The 16,063-nt window shown below is 38.3% G+C and overlaps 1 protein-coding gene and 1 pseudogene across 2 annotated transcripts in view; one reads left to right on the top strand and one right to left on the bottom strand.

Annotated features, from left to right (window-relative positions):
* Positions 1 to 16,063, bottom strand: part of SACM1L (SAC1 like phosphatidylinositide phosphatase) — a 51,693-nt gene that overhangs the window by 14,073 nt on the left and 21,557 nt on the right. Inside the window, exons 5-11 of the mRNA XM_080933918.1 lie at positions 15,663 to 15,812; positions 11,727 to 11,786; positions 10,185 to 10,218; positions 5,732 to 5,833; positions 3,288 to 3,373; positions 1,974 to 2,060; positions 1,488 to 1,556 (exon numbers count right to left, since the gene is read on the bottom strand). Of these exons, the coding sequence (XP_080790044.1) occupies positions 1,488 to 1,556; positions 1,974 to 2,060; positions 3,288 to 3,373; positions 5,732 to 5,833; positions 10,185 to 10,218; positions 11,727 to 11,786; positions 15,663 to 15,812 (588 nt within the window). The remainder of the gene's footprint in view (positions 1 to 1,487; positions 1,557 to 1,973; positions 2,061 to 3,287; positions 3,374 to 5,731; positions 5,834 to 10,184; positions 10,219 to 11,726; positions 11,787 to 15,662; positions 15,813 to 16,063) is intronic.
* LOC308434156 (ubiquitin-conjugating enzyme E2 L3-like) lies at positions 8,057 to 8,533 on the top strand (annotated as a pseudogene). The gene has a single exon. The product of its transcript is annotated as a ubiquitin-conjugating enzyme E2 L3-like (transcript).

Raw genomic sequence — 16,063 nt, 5'->3', positions numbered from 1 at the left:
GGGTACCAGGCACACACAGGTGACAAACTCATAAGAATGAAAATAAAAAGAAATGTTTAAAAATACAGGAAAGAAGAAAAAGAAAGCTTCAAATCAGCAACCTAATTTTACACATAAAGGAGCTAGAAAAACAAAGTAAATCCAAAGGTAGCAGAAGAAAAGGAATGATACAGATTAGAGCAGAAATAAATAAAACAAGCAGAAAACGAACAGAGGAGACAACTGAACAAACACTGGCTCCTAGAAAGATCAATAACACAACAACAAACTCAGACACAATGAACAAGAAAAAAAAGGGAAGATTCAAAGCCAGTAATGATAAAGAGGATACTGCTAATAACTTTTAGAAAAATAAAATAAAAAGATTATAAAAGAGAATATTATAGGCACTCATGCCAAAAATGTGCAACTTAGATTTAAACAAAATTTTAAAGACAAAAAAAAAAAAAAATCAATTTACTGAAACTGAACCTTAAAGAAACAGAGAACTGGAATAGAAAGTTGGATTTGGGGTCTGTTGTAACTCAGACTCTGCTGCCTGCCTCTGGATCCCTTTTTCCTTGCAGCCTTCTCTGGCCTCAGTAAAAGAGGATGCCCTTGGTCCTAATGTGACTCACTGTGCCAGGGCAGGTTGGTACAGGGTGTTTGTGTGAGGGTCAGGGGGATGCTCCCCTTCTCTAAGGAGAGCAAGGTATGATGGAAAGGGGTGGGAAGGTGAGACTAGGAGGAGAGGAGGGGCTGCAATCAGGATATAAAGTAAACAAATTAATTAATTAATGGAAAAAAGTTGGATTTAGTGGCTCACACATGTAATTCTAGCACTTGGGAAGTTGGGTCAGAAGGAATGCTAAGAGGTCAAGGGCAGCTTGGGCTAAAACTGAAAACTTGCCCCAACCTCCCCAACCTCCCCTGTCCACAAAAGGAAAATCTAAACCAGTAAGTAGGAAGGAGACTGAATCAGGGTTAAAGAAAAGCCCCAGACCAGATTGGCTTCACTAATCAATTTAACTAATCAAATTTAAGGATTTAATAAGAATTAGTACCACTTTTTCTTAAATTTCATTATGCTCTTTAATTCATTCATAATAACCAAAAGGCAGAAAGAAAGCAAATGTCTGTTAATTCGTGAATAAATAATAATGTCTTATATGCCCGCAATAAGAAATAATTCAGTCTTTAAAATACAATTCTGATAAACATGGATGAATCTTTAAAATGTTATACCAAAGGAAAGAAGTAAAACACAGAGGACAAATACTGTATGATTCTATATATCTGAGAAACATAAACATAGACAAATTCAGAAGGATTGGAGAGTAAAGTAAAAAGGAATCACTAGGAGCTAGGGAAAGATGATAAAAGACTATTTACTGGGATCAAACTTTCTGTTTGGTATGGTAATAAGTTAGAGAAGAACTAATTTAAAATTTTTCTGTGAATTAAAAAGTTTTTATTTTGTTGCCCACCCCCAAAACATTCAAACTTACCAGATTAATTATTACTTGCTTTCCATATATAATTACTTGTGAATCAAAATGCCTTTGAAAACCATCCATCTAGAAGACAGAAAAGGTATACAGTTTATTAAACTATAGTATATGATTATTTACCTTTTTAAAAGAAACAACACCTCCTAACCATCCGATTTCTATACTCAAAGAGAATGTCAGGATGAGGACTATACTTTCTGGATGTTGGAATCACCACAGGTAAGTAACTGGCTGTTACAGCATTGTTTGAGTTCTGAAGACAACTTCTGACAGACAGACTCCCTTCTACAGTCTTCAGTGAAATCTGTCATGCTGCTCAGTGAGACTTCCTTCTCGTACTTGTAACATGTTCCTGAGGCAGTCTGTCCTACAGCCCAGAAGGGCCTTGAAGATGTTGAATTCTGACTTGTGGTGAACAAACATATGTTCTAAAAGCAACTTAAGTTCTATTCTAAAAAAACAAAAATCCAGGAAGATACATACGTGATTTGCTACTTTGTTGATCTGTGGGTGTGGTTTGTACTTTAGATTTGGTCTTTGTGACCAGAAAATAGGTATTGATCCTCGAGTCTGAAAGAAAAAAAAGAAATGTGAAAAGAAAGCTACACAAAGTAGTTTTCTCAACCTAATTATTGAAAGCAGAACACATATTAACAGCTTTGCAAAGAAAAACAACAATCTAGCAGCTACAGGACAGCACAGAGACCCTCCATAAATACATACATACATATGTACATACATACATACATACATACATACATACATACATACATACAAGCAGTTCTTGTTTTATAAAAATATGTTTAAAAAGCACTTTCCCTTCCTAGAGTTACACACATGGCTCTTGTATAACAGAAAGTTCTGTGCACTCCTTAGGTCTAAAACAAGTATTTACCTACCAGTAAAAATTAACAAGTTATATGTATGCTATATACTTTGGCAATATAAAAAAATAGAAAATTGTTTTACTCGTTCTCAAAGGAATGTATTTATAAAAATTTGATTTGTTTAGCCACTGACACTCTGGAGTAGAAAATACTACACAAATACACCAGAAGCAACAGGTGAGCAGGACTGAGTAAGGCAGGCAAAGCCTTACTGTCAGCTTGTCCCCTCATCATCACCCTAGTTAGATCTAAAGGTTTGGACTGGTGAACTGCTAAACTTTCATAAACTTGACACTTTCTCCTCCGTAAGACTGTGCCAGATTAATAGCCAACCCTTTTATTAGCTGAACTTTTCCACATTGTATATTAAGTAAGTACTTAAGAAAGAAGGAAGGGCTAGAGAGATGGCTCAGCAGATTAGAACACTGACTGCTCTTCCAGAGGTCCTGAGTTCAATTCCCAGCAACCACATGGTGGTTCACAATCATCTGTAATGGTATCAGATGCCCTCTTCTGGTATGTCTGAAAACAGCTACAGTGTGCTCATATACAAAATAAATAAATCTGAGAAGGGGGGGTTAAAAAGAGAGATGTTACTCCTATTTAAAAAAGGAAGGAAGGAAGGAAGGAAGGAAGGAAGGAAGGAAGGAAGGAAGGAAGGAAGACTGGCCTGGCAGTTAACACAGGCAATCCTAGCTTTGGGGATGTGGAGGCAGAAGGATCAGGAATTCAAGGTCATATAACCAATTAAATAGTAAGTTTAAGATCAACCAGTACTACATGAGACCCTGTTTCAAAAACCTGAAGAGGAAGAGAAAAAAGAAAAAAGAAAGGGAAATAAGAAACATGACAGAAAATGAAGATCAAGTAGAAAAGGCCAACTGGATGACCATCAGACACACACACTTGCCTGTACAAATGAAGCCCTGTTCCCACTGTAGTGCACAATCTGTTCTGTCTCCACAAAGTTAGCAGCATGGCCTTCAGAATCAATTCCTAATATTTGGTACAAAACAAACAAGCATATGGTCATTAACTCAAGATATCTTAAGGATTATCAACTAAGTTCACATTAAGGAACTTAATTATAAGATTATAGATTATAATTATAAGATTAAAGTTCAAACAAATGGTTAGTACATTATCAGAAAACTAAAAGCAATTCAAATAGGCTTAAAGAGTAGTCAAGATTTATTTATATAAACATAAACCTTGTTGATATTTTTCTTACTATAAATATCCTCAAAACCACTTCTTTTTGAAGAAAAGAAAGTCAAGTATGCTTACAAATCCTATTTTGGAAAGTTAAAACTATCATTTTTGTGATTATTCTTTATTATAACGTAACACTAGTACTTAGTTGTAATACAGAATACCTCTAGAAGATATTTAAATATCAAATAAAAATTGTTATGATCCTAAACATCCATGACCATGAACATGTCCACAAAACTTAGTTTGAAAAGCAATTTAATGTAATTACAGAGACTCTTCACTGCTTAGGCATTTCTGATATCTGAAGTATTTCCTTACTTGAGTGTTTACACAATTTATGTTGCTAAGCAAAAGCAATTTTCAAGGGAGTCCTGACCTAGATTTCCAAATTACCAGGAGGAAATCAATAGATTTTAACTCCCCAATATTTAAATCCTTTTCTCTGACATATTCCTCAAGGACAGCATTTTGAGTTATCACTATCAGTATCTCTGTAGCTATGCATTAGAAGATGAGCACACTGGCAATGGTGTCACTTCTCAATGCTACATTACTTTCAGAAGCACAAGGTTACATTTGTTTTTCTGTGGTGTTTTAGTGAGAAGTGCTCCCCATAGGCTATTAGGGAGTGGCACTACTGGAGAGGGATTACGTATGGCCTTGTTGGAGTAGGTATGGACTTAGAAAAAGTGTGTCACTTGAGGATAGAAGAAGAGGAGCTCTGGGGTTTAAAAGCCCAAGACAGTCCCAGAGTCTCTCTCTTTCTGCTGCCTGTCAGTTTGAATGTAGAACTCACTTCTCCAGTACCACATCTGACTGCGTGCCACATGGCTAACATTTGAAACTGTACGCAAGCCCCAATTAAATGTTTTCTTTTTATAAGAGTTGCTGTGGTCATGCTCTTCACAGCAATAGAACACTGACTAAAACACCTTCCATAATTCTCATTACAGTACAAGCACCTTGTTATCAATTATTTTAAAAAGAGAAAGAAGTAGAAGAGAGGAAAGAAGAAGATATTATAAAAAAAAACTTCCCAAGTATATTAATTTTTTAAAAGAAACCAAGATGTAGGAAGACATATATAAAATACAACCCTGTCTATATAAAAGGAAGAAAACCTACCTGTACTAATATAAAAGTTATAGAGTTATACAAGTAAGAAACTAATATCTGATTATCTAACAGAGGAGTAAGAACCCAGCGGAAGGCTGGGCAGTAGTGGTGCGTGTCTTTAACCCACCACTCAGGAGTCACAGATAGGTAGAGCTCTCTGAGTCTGAGAACAACCTTGTCTACAAATCGAGTTCCAGGACAGTCAAAGCTACACACAGAAACCCTGTCTTGAAAGAAAGAAAAAAAAAAAAACAATAAAAATAAAAAAACAAAACAAAAACAAGAAAAACCAAAGAACCAAGCAGATTAAATGGAAATTTTCTATCAGTTTAAAAATAAAATTCATATTTAAAATATGTGTTCAATGCTTAACAATTCATAAAAATGTAGTTAAGGAGATACTAACTCTAATTTGGATGAGACCACTCTTAGCGGCTTTTTAATGGTACTATAGTAAGATTAATAAGATATTGTCTATATAACATTCTGGGCTCAAAATTACAGTTATTTGATGAATTATTCTGATACAGTGTGGTTGAAAGCAAAATAAATGCTGGGGAACCTTTATAATCACAGTAACTCTAATACCCATCATAGTAGCTTGGTTTGAGCAAATTAGCCTATTTTTAGTGCAGAGCCTACAGAATACTCAAAATGTAAAAAAAATAAAATTTACAAACTGGCATCATGACGTAAAATGGCTATCTTTATACATGCAGTGAAACCAAGAATAGTAAGAGAAATGCTGTCTGGTATGAGTGCATATTACCGAATATCAGCACACTTCCAGACACACAATAAACATGTTCTTAAACAGTTAATGGCTCACAAACCATGTTAACATTTGCAAAGTAATTATAGTAGCCAGAGAAAAGCACAGAAAACCAACTAATTACACGAGAGAGGACATTTGCAGGGGCATCAAATAACACAAGATTTAAAAGGTCATGGGCAAGTCATTTAGGACAAGCATTAAACAATAGCAGATATGGCCCAATCGTGCTGACATGAGATGAGACTTACCTCTCACATAATAGCGCACACCAGCTCTGAAACAACTCCTTCGGGAGATGAGAATCCAATCAAAATATTTTCCATTAATAGAACATGAGTGCATGGTAATAACTTATCTATATTAAGAAAAATGTAGCATAGAAATATCTGCAGAACCAATAAAAATCTCTTTAATAGGAATGGATTGTCTTTGGGAGGAAAAGAAGAGACAGTATGCAAGTCTTTCCGGTTCTTCATGATTGTTTGCAAACCCTGAGAATCATTTCCAACCATGAAATCTGTCAGGTCAGTGCCACATTGACATGTGGACAGGTATTCTAAAACGTCTCTAGTGTTTTCTATTTCATTTCTCCTCTCCCCGACATCTTCAACTATTTTCTAAAAGTATAAAACTAAGTATCAATGCTATAACTAAAGCCCTATTCTGAATGAAAACCAGGAATCTGAAAGAAATTAATCTACAAATAAGAAACGGAAAATAGAACAGGAGTTAAGAGCCCAGCCCTGCGTTCGAGCCTTTGCACTGCAAAAAGTAAAACTTTAAAAATTAAATAAAGGAAAAAAAACAAGCTACTGTAGTTAAAGAAAAATGTACAACATATCATATGTGCTTTCTAGCATGAAGACCTGGGTCTGGTCCCAGCATGACATAACCCAGATGTAATGATGCACTTATGTGATCTCAGCACATGAGGCACAGGTTCAAAATCACACTCAGAAGCAGAGTTCAACATCAGCCTGTGATTTCTCCAAACCTTTCCTTCAATACTAGTCACTAAGTTATACAATTAAAACTGATTAAAATGGTGGCTTTTAAGTCAAATCCATTTGATCAAAACAAAACCTTTGTACACAAATGCATCCCTGAGGCACGCTTAGCTCTCGTCATAAAGGTCTCTGCTGTGTCTGCACACAGCCTGCAGAAGCTCTCTAATCTGCCCTTTCACTTCATTCACTGTGGGTCATTCTTAGATGAACCTCACCTTTATCCTGAGGCCTACAGTGCATAGCTCTAGCATTTTCTCACTATGCTGATGGTACATTTCTATGGCACATTCTCTTCCTCTGGGGTGACGTTCTATACATTTCTATGGTACACTCTCTTCCTCTGGGGTGACATTCTATACATTTCTATGGCACACTCTCTTTCTCTGGGGTAATGTTCTATACATTTCTATGGTACACTCTCTTTCTCTGGGGTGACATTCTATACATTTCTATGGTACATTCTCTTCCTCTGGGGTGACATTCTATACATTTCTATGGCACACTCTCTTTCTCTGGGGTAATGTTCTATACATTTCTATGGCACACTCTCTTCCTCTGGGGTGACGTTCTATACATTTCTATCTACCTTTAATAATCCCATCTCATTTCATGGACTGAAATGCCATCTTCGGGCTGATGAGATGGCTCAGCAGATGAAGGAAAAATGGAAGGAAGGAAGGCAGGAAAGCAGGCAGGCCATCTACCCTGACTACCTACAAAGGATCTATAAGGCTGGAAAGATGACTCAAATGAATTAAGGTACTTGCTACCAAGCTAAACAACCTGAGCTCCACACTGGATCCACATAGTGGAAACAACAAACCAGGTACCTAAAGTTGTCCTTTGAACTCAATACATACATCATTATGAATATGCACTCCCATACACATATTCAATAAAAAACAAAAAGAAAGTATGTCTCTAGTGTGAACTTTTCCTCACTTCCGATCTATTAATCTGGATCCTCCCTCACGTCTTCATTTGCCCATCTACAGAAATGCTGAGCTTAACAAACAAATGATCCTCTTCTCTTTCCCTACTTCAGACTCCCCCATCTCAATAGGTGGCTTCCTTCCACTTAACATGCTAAGAACCTCACAGTTACACTAATATCTTTCATATTCCATATATAATTAGCAAAACTCAGATTTCATTATGCCAATCCTCTACAAAACCTCTACTCACATGTGAGGTAAAAGTTACAATCCTTCAATGGTCTACAGAGCCCTACATAATCTGAATTAAGTTCTTCATAAACACATCTCTCCCTGTCGACAGAACACACCACTCAGATGTACTTGTTAATCTCTCTGTAAATATGAAACCTAGTGAAAGTCTATTTTAAGCTTTAAACTCAACACTAAATAAGTGATTTATAGAGCAGTCTAGAAAGCAAGCCTATGATTTCTTTTTGATTATTATTTATTTGTTCATTCACAATCTCATTTTAAAAAACAAAGCAAAGGAGAAACAACTGGCCCAAATCTTTGAAAAACTACTTAAAACACATCTGTTCTTATTTCATTCTTAGGAGAACTTTTAAAAACTGGGTGGAGGAGATCCAAGATGGCAGCCAGCAGGAGGCTGATGAAGGAGCTTGAAGAGATCCGCAAATGTGGAATGAAAAACTTCCGTAACATCCAGGTTGATGAAGCTAATTTATTGACTTGGCAAGGGCTGATTGTTCCTGACAGCCCTCCATATGATAAGGGAGCCTTCAGAATTGAAATCAACTTTCCAGCAGAGTATCCATTCAAACCACCCAAGACCACATTTAAATAAAAGATCTACCACCCTAACATCGATGAGAAGGGGCAGGTCTGTCTGCCAGTAATTAGTGCTGAAAACTGGAAGCCAGCCCCCAAGACTGACCAAGTAACCCAGTCCCTCATAGCACTGGTGAATGACCCCCAGCCTGAGCACCCACTCTGGGCTGACCTAGCTGAAGAATACGCTAAGGACTGTAAAAAATTCTGTAAGAATGCTGAAGAGTTTACAAAGAAACATGGAGAAAAACGACCTATGGACCTAAATCTGCCATGAGTGATTCCAGCAAGTTTGAGTAGAGACCCCGAGCAGTGCATTCAGACACCCCACAAAGCAGGACTCTGTGGAAATTGACACGTGCCACCAACTGGTGTCCGTTTGTGGCAGTTACTAACTTTCTACAGTTTTCTTAATCAAAAGTGGTCTAGGTAACTTGTAAAGAAGGATTAAAAAATTCAGATGTTCTAAAAAAAAAAAAAAACTGGGTGGAGGGGAAGGTAGATGTAAGGCTGAAGATGTAGAATATACTTGTCCAGCATGCAGAAGGCTTGTGATCCTAGCACTTGAGAGGTAGAAACATAAGGACTGTAAGTTCAAAGTCACACTTGGCTACATAGGGAGTTTGGGGCCAGTTTAGAATACATGAGACCTATATAAGAGAAGGGAGGGAAGTGGGGAGGGGAGATGGGGAAGGGGAGAGAAGGGGAGATAGAGAGGAGGAGGGGAGATAGGGAGGAGGAGGGGAGATGGGGAAGGGGAAAAGAGGGAAGATAGGGAGGAGGAGGGGAGATGGGGAAGGGGAAAGGAGGGAAGATAGAGAGGAGGAGGGGAGATGGGGAAGGGGAAAGGAGGGAAGATAGAGAGGAGGAGGAGGGGAGATAAGGAGGAGGAGGGGAGATGAGGAAGGGGTAAGGAGGGGAGATGAGGAGGAGAGGAGATGAGGAAGGGGTGAGGAGGGGAGATAGGAGGAGGGGAGATAGGGAGGAGGAGGGGAGATGGGGAAGGAAAAGTGAGGAAGTGGAGAGAAGGAAAGGGAAGGAAGATACACAAGGGAAGGTGAAAGAAAGGGAGGGAAGATAGGGAAGAGAAGGGGATTGAGTGGGGGTAAGAGGTGGGGAAAGAGGGAGTATCTACAAAGTGAGTTCCAAGACAGCTAGGTCTTCTACACAGAGAAACCCTGTCTTGAAAGCCCAAAAAATAGATACAGAGACAGACAGACAGACAGACAAAAATTTTATGATAGCATAACAAACAAACCTGACTGTTAGGTCAATAAACATCATCACTGCACTTGAAACAAAGATGCTAATTCATACTCGGTCCTGAGTGTGCCCCTCATTCACTGTGTGTTCCTAATCTATTATGACATCTCTGATTAGAATGTGTTCTTAAAATGCATCCACAATTAGGTAACATTTGTTTTGCATTACACTTTGATTTTCCCCAAGCAATGTTCTTTATATTCTACTTTCATATTTTTATCATTCTTTAAATGATAATTTAACTTTTCTTCTTTCCAGTTGGTAATGACTGTAGTTCTTAATCTGATTTCCTTTAACACTAAAGAAAGGCATCACTGAAATAGTTTCACTCTTGTATAATTCACTGCTACAAGGTAAATAAAAGAACAAGATGCAGTATACATCTTTCTTTTAAAGCCATCAGCCCCTAATTCTTGAGCAAAAAATGGTGACTTGCTCTGTAGAGGACAAAAATCTAAAAAGGGAAGGAGGTATTTATGTCTGTGCTAAGTTTTACATTTGTACAGTAACAGCAATGTCTAATAATACTGAAATATTCATCCCACATCACATTTGAGACTCTGTATCTGCCATGAAATTTAAACGTTTTTAACATTTAAACATGTAAAGTAAAATTTACACAAAGACTGTAGAAACTAAGGTGCAAACTTTAAAGATAAGGATACAGCCATGCAACACTGGAAGAGCAAACCGATGGACCTAAAGGGAAAGTAAACAATGTGAATTTGAGGACAGCTGAAATACAGGGCTAATTCCAGGACAGCCAAGTCTACTTAAAGAAACTGTGTCTCGAAAAATGAACCAAACAAACAATTTAGCATACCTTAAGTAATAACCTAGCAGCACCATATAAGACAGATTTACACACAGGCAATCATACACAAACAGCCATGCAGTGAGAATACATGTAGCTTCTAATGTTAAGGAAATGTCTGTAATGTTTCAGGTAAGAATGCAGTGTAATCACTTGGGTTTAAATGGTCACAGATAAACACAATAAAACTACATGAAGCTTCTAAAGTCTTTGCCGATAGCTCTTCTACTTCTAGCAAACACCAACCAAGCTAATGATTTCCAATCCCAACTACTGAAGGGTGAGGGCATAGCACAGGGCTGAAAACAAACCATTTCTACAAATCTAATGTAGATCTGTATATGCTCACACCTCTCTTGTGTAACACAGGATGAAGGTAGTGAGTTAGGGGGGTTTCCACCTGGCCTGAGTCTGTGACTAGAAGCTGTGTTTGGCTGACTGATGAGAACTGCAGGTCTCTGGAGTTCTCAGGAGAGACTGGAATGTTGCAGGTCCAGAAGCTAGTTACCTCATCTTAGGCTAGTCCTGGCCTCTGGAATAGCCATTCCTTGTCCAAATCTGTGTCAGAACTGACATTTTCTGATCAATATATTTTTTTTAATGGAATCTATTAACTTAGCAGATCATGAGCTTCCATTAACCCAAAAGCTCCAATAGCATCTTGTGCCTACAGAAAAGCTTCTTGCCATTTTGCTGTAACTCCCTCTTTGATGTACCCAGCAACTTATTTTAAGTTTACCTTGATTAATGACTTCTACTGTACTGTGAAACTATAAAAACTTCATAAAACTGCTTCCACATTGAAACATGGAATTTGGAATAATCTAAATCTGTGTTTTCAGGCCATGTTCTAGCTGTCTTAAAGAAAACAATAGTTTTTCATTTAAGGTCCATTCATAAGTATATGTTTTGTACCTTAAGTATCCCTAAAAACTTACGTTTTAAAAGCTTAAAAACTGGCCAGACAAGCTCTTTGAATTTAGAAGGTACAGCCTCGTGGAAAGGAAGGACAGTTATAAGTCTAGCCTTTATATAGGCACTGGAACCCTAGCCTACTCCCCTTTGCTGACTGGTTACCATCAAATGAGAAATTTGCTCCACCAATATGCTCCCTGGCATGTTCTCTCAACTAATGGTCCCACAAGCAAAGGAGTCACCAGACAATAAACTGAATGCTCTGGAAACCCTGAGCCTAAACACGTCTCAGACACCTTGTTACAATAGAAGATTAGACTTCTACACAGACTGTAAGAGAGTGCAAGCATGGTCAAGCGTCTGTGTTATAGTTAATTTAGTATTATTTACCCACTCCCTAGTGAGTGTCAGTCATTTTATAGCACACATTCAAATATGTATTAGGACAAGGAAGCAGAGTGGAATTGGAGTACATTACCTCTGGCTGAGCAGACAGTTCTCTGAGCAGATGCCCGTTCCATACAAACCGCGGATCTGCCTGAGAGAAGTTTTGAAACTTAATGAAATATCCCCAGCAACAAACGTGTTCTAAGATAGAAAATTATACCCATCAATGCCTCCACCTGGTGGCTAATATGATTTTCCCTGAGCTGTCCTGACAGAACACATCTCACTTCAAACCTGTTCCTCCTCTCCCCATTCCTATCTGCATTGTAACACAGAAACTCTGGGTATCCTCTCCTACCTTTCTAGGTAATCACTGGCCAAGAGCTAAATCTCTTTCAGAGTCTCTAGAGTGCTACAGAGGGCAGAGCTGGAGAAGTGACGCTAGCCCTTTGGAGGAGCCCAGAAGATCATGTGTGGATCTGAAACACTGGAACAAGAAGCTGTAAAGTTAAAGTTGCCTTGGAGGCCCGAAGATGTTAAAGATGCCAAAGCCATGGGAAACCTGCTGAGGAAAGCTACGAACAGGGAGTGGAACCAGAGAATGAAGTTTGTTGCTGCTGATTGCCAGATCTGCCAACAACAGTCAACAAGAATGAAACGATTTGGAGATCTGAAGAACACTTTGACATCAGACATGGAGATGCAGAGTCAGGAGTTCACCCAGCTAGATTCTGGTCTTCTTTGGTCCTGTATTTTCTCACTATGATATTTTGGAATGGTAATGTATATCCTGTAGTGTTTGAGGTGTGTGATATGCTTTTTGATTTTGACTTTATAGAAGATTACGACTAAGTAACTGAATGAATCTCAGAAGAGACTTTGACTTTTGGACTTTTAACATTGTTGGGACTTACTATAGACTATGGGAACTTTTGAAATTTTGTATTGTATTTTGCATAATGCATAATGTTTAGATTGACACCCCCCCCCCCACCATAGACTCAAGTGTTTGAATAAGCCTATGGGGGCCAGGGAGTGGAATGTGGTGCTTTGAATATGCTTGGCCCAGGGAGTGGCACTATTAGGAGGTGTGGTCTTGTTGGAGGAAGTGTGTCAATGTGGTGGGCTCTGAGACTCTCCTCCTAGCCACACAGGACACAATCTTCTGGTTCTCTTTGGAATGAGACGTAGAACTCTCATCTCATCCACTGCCATGCCTGCCTGGATGTTGGCATGCTTCCCACTTTAACGATAATGGACTGAACCTCTGAATGTGTAAGCTAGTCCCAATTAAATGTTGTCTTTTATAAGAGTGCCTTGGTCGTGGTGTCTCTTCACAGCAATAGACACCCTAACTAAGAGTCTGCACTCATTTCTCTTGTCTCCACTATTGCCACCCAAGGGCAACACTTGACCCGATATAGCAACTGTATAGCTACTTAGCCTCCATCTTGCCTACTCCTGTCTGTCCTCCTTCGAGGTAAAGGAATTTTTTTTACATGTCCTTTCTGCTATCTGCTCAGTTAGTTCTTCAGTGACAACCACCTCAGAGCCAAACTTTGCTTGGTCTCCCTGGAAATCAGGCAGCTGCTACTTAAAGGTCTGACTTCCCCTCTGGCAGCCTAACAGCCTATCACAAATATCCAAGTACCCAGGTTTACTCAGCTTAACAAATGGACTAAGTAGAAAGCACTTTGTTGAGCCACATTCCATAGGGAATGACCTATGGGATGATGACTGGCGAAGTAGCATGTCTTTCAGTGTGTTCACAGTTACCTTGTGTTATCCACTCTCAACCATTATCATTGCATAGCGACAAGTCAGTGAAATGTAAATGACGACTTGCTGTTTCCAGAAAGTTGAGTTATTTGGAACACAGCTGGATAAAAGCACAGTGCTACAGCAAAATTACTATTGAATTATAAGTGGGAGCAGCAGCAAGTAAAAAAGCAATAGAATTCTATCACATGACTTTATAAGTACCAAAGTCTTTAAGAAGCTGAAATAAACACCTTTAAGGATAAAATAAGTTAGAAAAATATAATCAAGGAACCAAAACAAAGACAAGTCCTTAATTCTATGAAAAAATACTGACCATTCAATGTAAAATTTTTATTGTCTGAAGATAAAAGTTTCAATTATCAGTTTTATAGCTCTCTACAAGTGGCATTTTTATTTAGCTGTAAAAAAAAAATCCCTAGCTGGGTATAGTAGCACACACCTTTAACTCTAATACTCGGGAAGCAGAGGCAGGTGGATGGATCTCTGTGAGTTTGAGACCAGCCTGGACTAGTAGTTGAGTTCCAGGGTAGCCAGAGCTACATAATGAAACCATGTCCAAAAGAAAAAAATAATAATAAAAAAAAAATCCCCTTTCTGTCACAGAAGAAATAGATTCCAGCTCCTACAACTTAAGTACTATTTTACTCCCTTGCCAAAAGCTCCCTTCTCCCATTTATCATCTAACTGTTAAGCCTCAGCTCCAAAGTAGCCTTCCTTGGTAGAGCTGTCTCTGGAACTACCAAGCAGAATCAGATTTGTTCCTACAGGTTCCCACTATATTCTGACCCTTGTCTCCAGTGCAGTCACCTCTGCTTGTGAGGGCTTGTACTATTTATTACCTCTCTAAGTATACTGAAGGCTCTTCCTATAGCACAAGGGCTTCAGTTTTTCATTTTGGGTCCCCACTAAGTAGTACATGCCTGGCATACAACAAGCACAGGAGAGACAGGAGAGTTTGATAGACATGTAAGGAAGACAGCAATTGGTTTTAAAAAGCATCAGTCTCTTCTGTTTAAAAGCCCAGTATCTTGATTATTTCACTTATATCTAACTTAACATATAATTTTACTTGATTACAATATAAATCTTAACTTTAAACAGCTAAAATACTAAGTCAGAGAAATTTATCATTTTCACTAGTCAAAATGGTCCATGACTGGCAACGTTATACAGATAGAAACCTTTATAATTCTGTATGTCCCTAAATATGTCCATGATTTGTTAATTAAAGAAAAACATAAAGGCAGGACTAGGGGCAAAGCTTAGTGGTAGAATGCTTCATAGCATGTATGATGTCCTGGGTTTAAGCTCCAGCACCTCAGATATAAAACAATAACAGATAAATAAAACCAAGACAGTAAAAAGCCATGTCCCTAAATAGCAGAAACTCAGTTGAGGACGTTTAAAGCCTAATAAAGTGAACTCATTTTAGCAAAACCTTTGGCACAAGCTTTGAAATCCCATTAATGATGAGGTAAGGACTCAAATGTCAAGGCCTTCTACACAGTGACTTCAAGGCCAACCCAGGGGTGAGATCCTGATGTAAGAGAGTAAGAGAAGAACAAGATCAAGAATGAGCACACCTCTAGACCTCCATAACTTCATAAATCAATAAACTGCTATCTCTTCTACTTAAAAACATCACAGTTGACAGGCCAGCCATTACCTATTAAAACACTGATTTTATTTTTCTAAGCTTAATTATGTTGCTAATAGTGCTGAACTAAGAGCAATGACATCACAAATGTACATAACACAATTCTAACTTGAAGACTGCACACCCAAGTTTACATTTAATAGCCTAGTGATGTTTATGAAAAATTATAAACTGGGGTTGGAATGTAGTTCGGTGGTAAAGTGCTTGTCTAGTATGTCAAAGCCCTGGGTTCAATCTCCAACACTGTATTATGCACAAAACATGCACACACACACTTGGAAAGGCTTCATCTAATCACCTATGTGACTAGATTTGAGTATTTGCCTCAATTTATCTCAATTTTGGCTGTGTGTATACACACAGAGCAGGGTCCTTGGTGAGGCCAACGATAAGACATTTGAAACACAGTATGTTTTCAAAGTCACAATAAGATTCTAATGCTTGCCTAGCACATATGAAGCCCTGAGTTTATCTCCAGGACTGGAGCATAGGTGTTAGGAAAAACATATGTAAATATTATAGTGAAAGAGACATGCCCCTTTTTAAAAGCAACTGAAAGTAAATGAAATACCTGAAGAACCAGCTTACCCTTTCTAACAGACTCATTTCTTGGAACTCTGGACTCGTGTTAGAAAGCCGCTGCAAAGTATGGGTCAGGTCATATGTTGTTGAAAAGTAAAATCCATCCATGCTCAAGACATGGGTTAGCATTGCTAGGAAAGTCTTATTATCTTGTAACTGTGAACAAGAAAAGGGAGATTAATACAGGCCTCAGTTGAAAAGAAAATCTATCAGCATAAGAAGACAGTAAAATTAAAAACAGCCCCATTAAATATCCCTGAAATAAGCAAACAGCCAGAGATGGATACTCTACAAATCCTGCAGGTTATTAAACACTCTAGGTTCAGGGACAGCTTCCTCCCTTTGGTATCACTATTTAAAGCAGAAGAGTTACTTTAAGAAAACACCATCACCTTTACAGCACAGAT

This window comes from Micromys minutus, assembly GCF_963924665.1.
Source record: "Micromys minutus genome assembly, chromosome: 21".
Classification (NCBI taxonomy): Eukaryota; Metazoa; Chordata; class Mammalia; order Rodentia; family Muridae; genus Micromys; species Micromys minutus.
The sequence above is the reverse complement of the archived record's forward strand: the minus strand, read 5'-3'. Positions and strand labels throughout refer to the sequence as shown.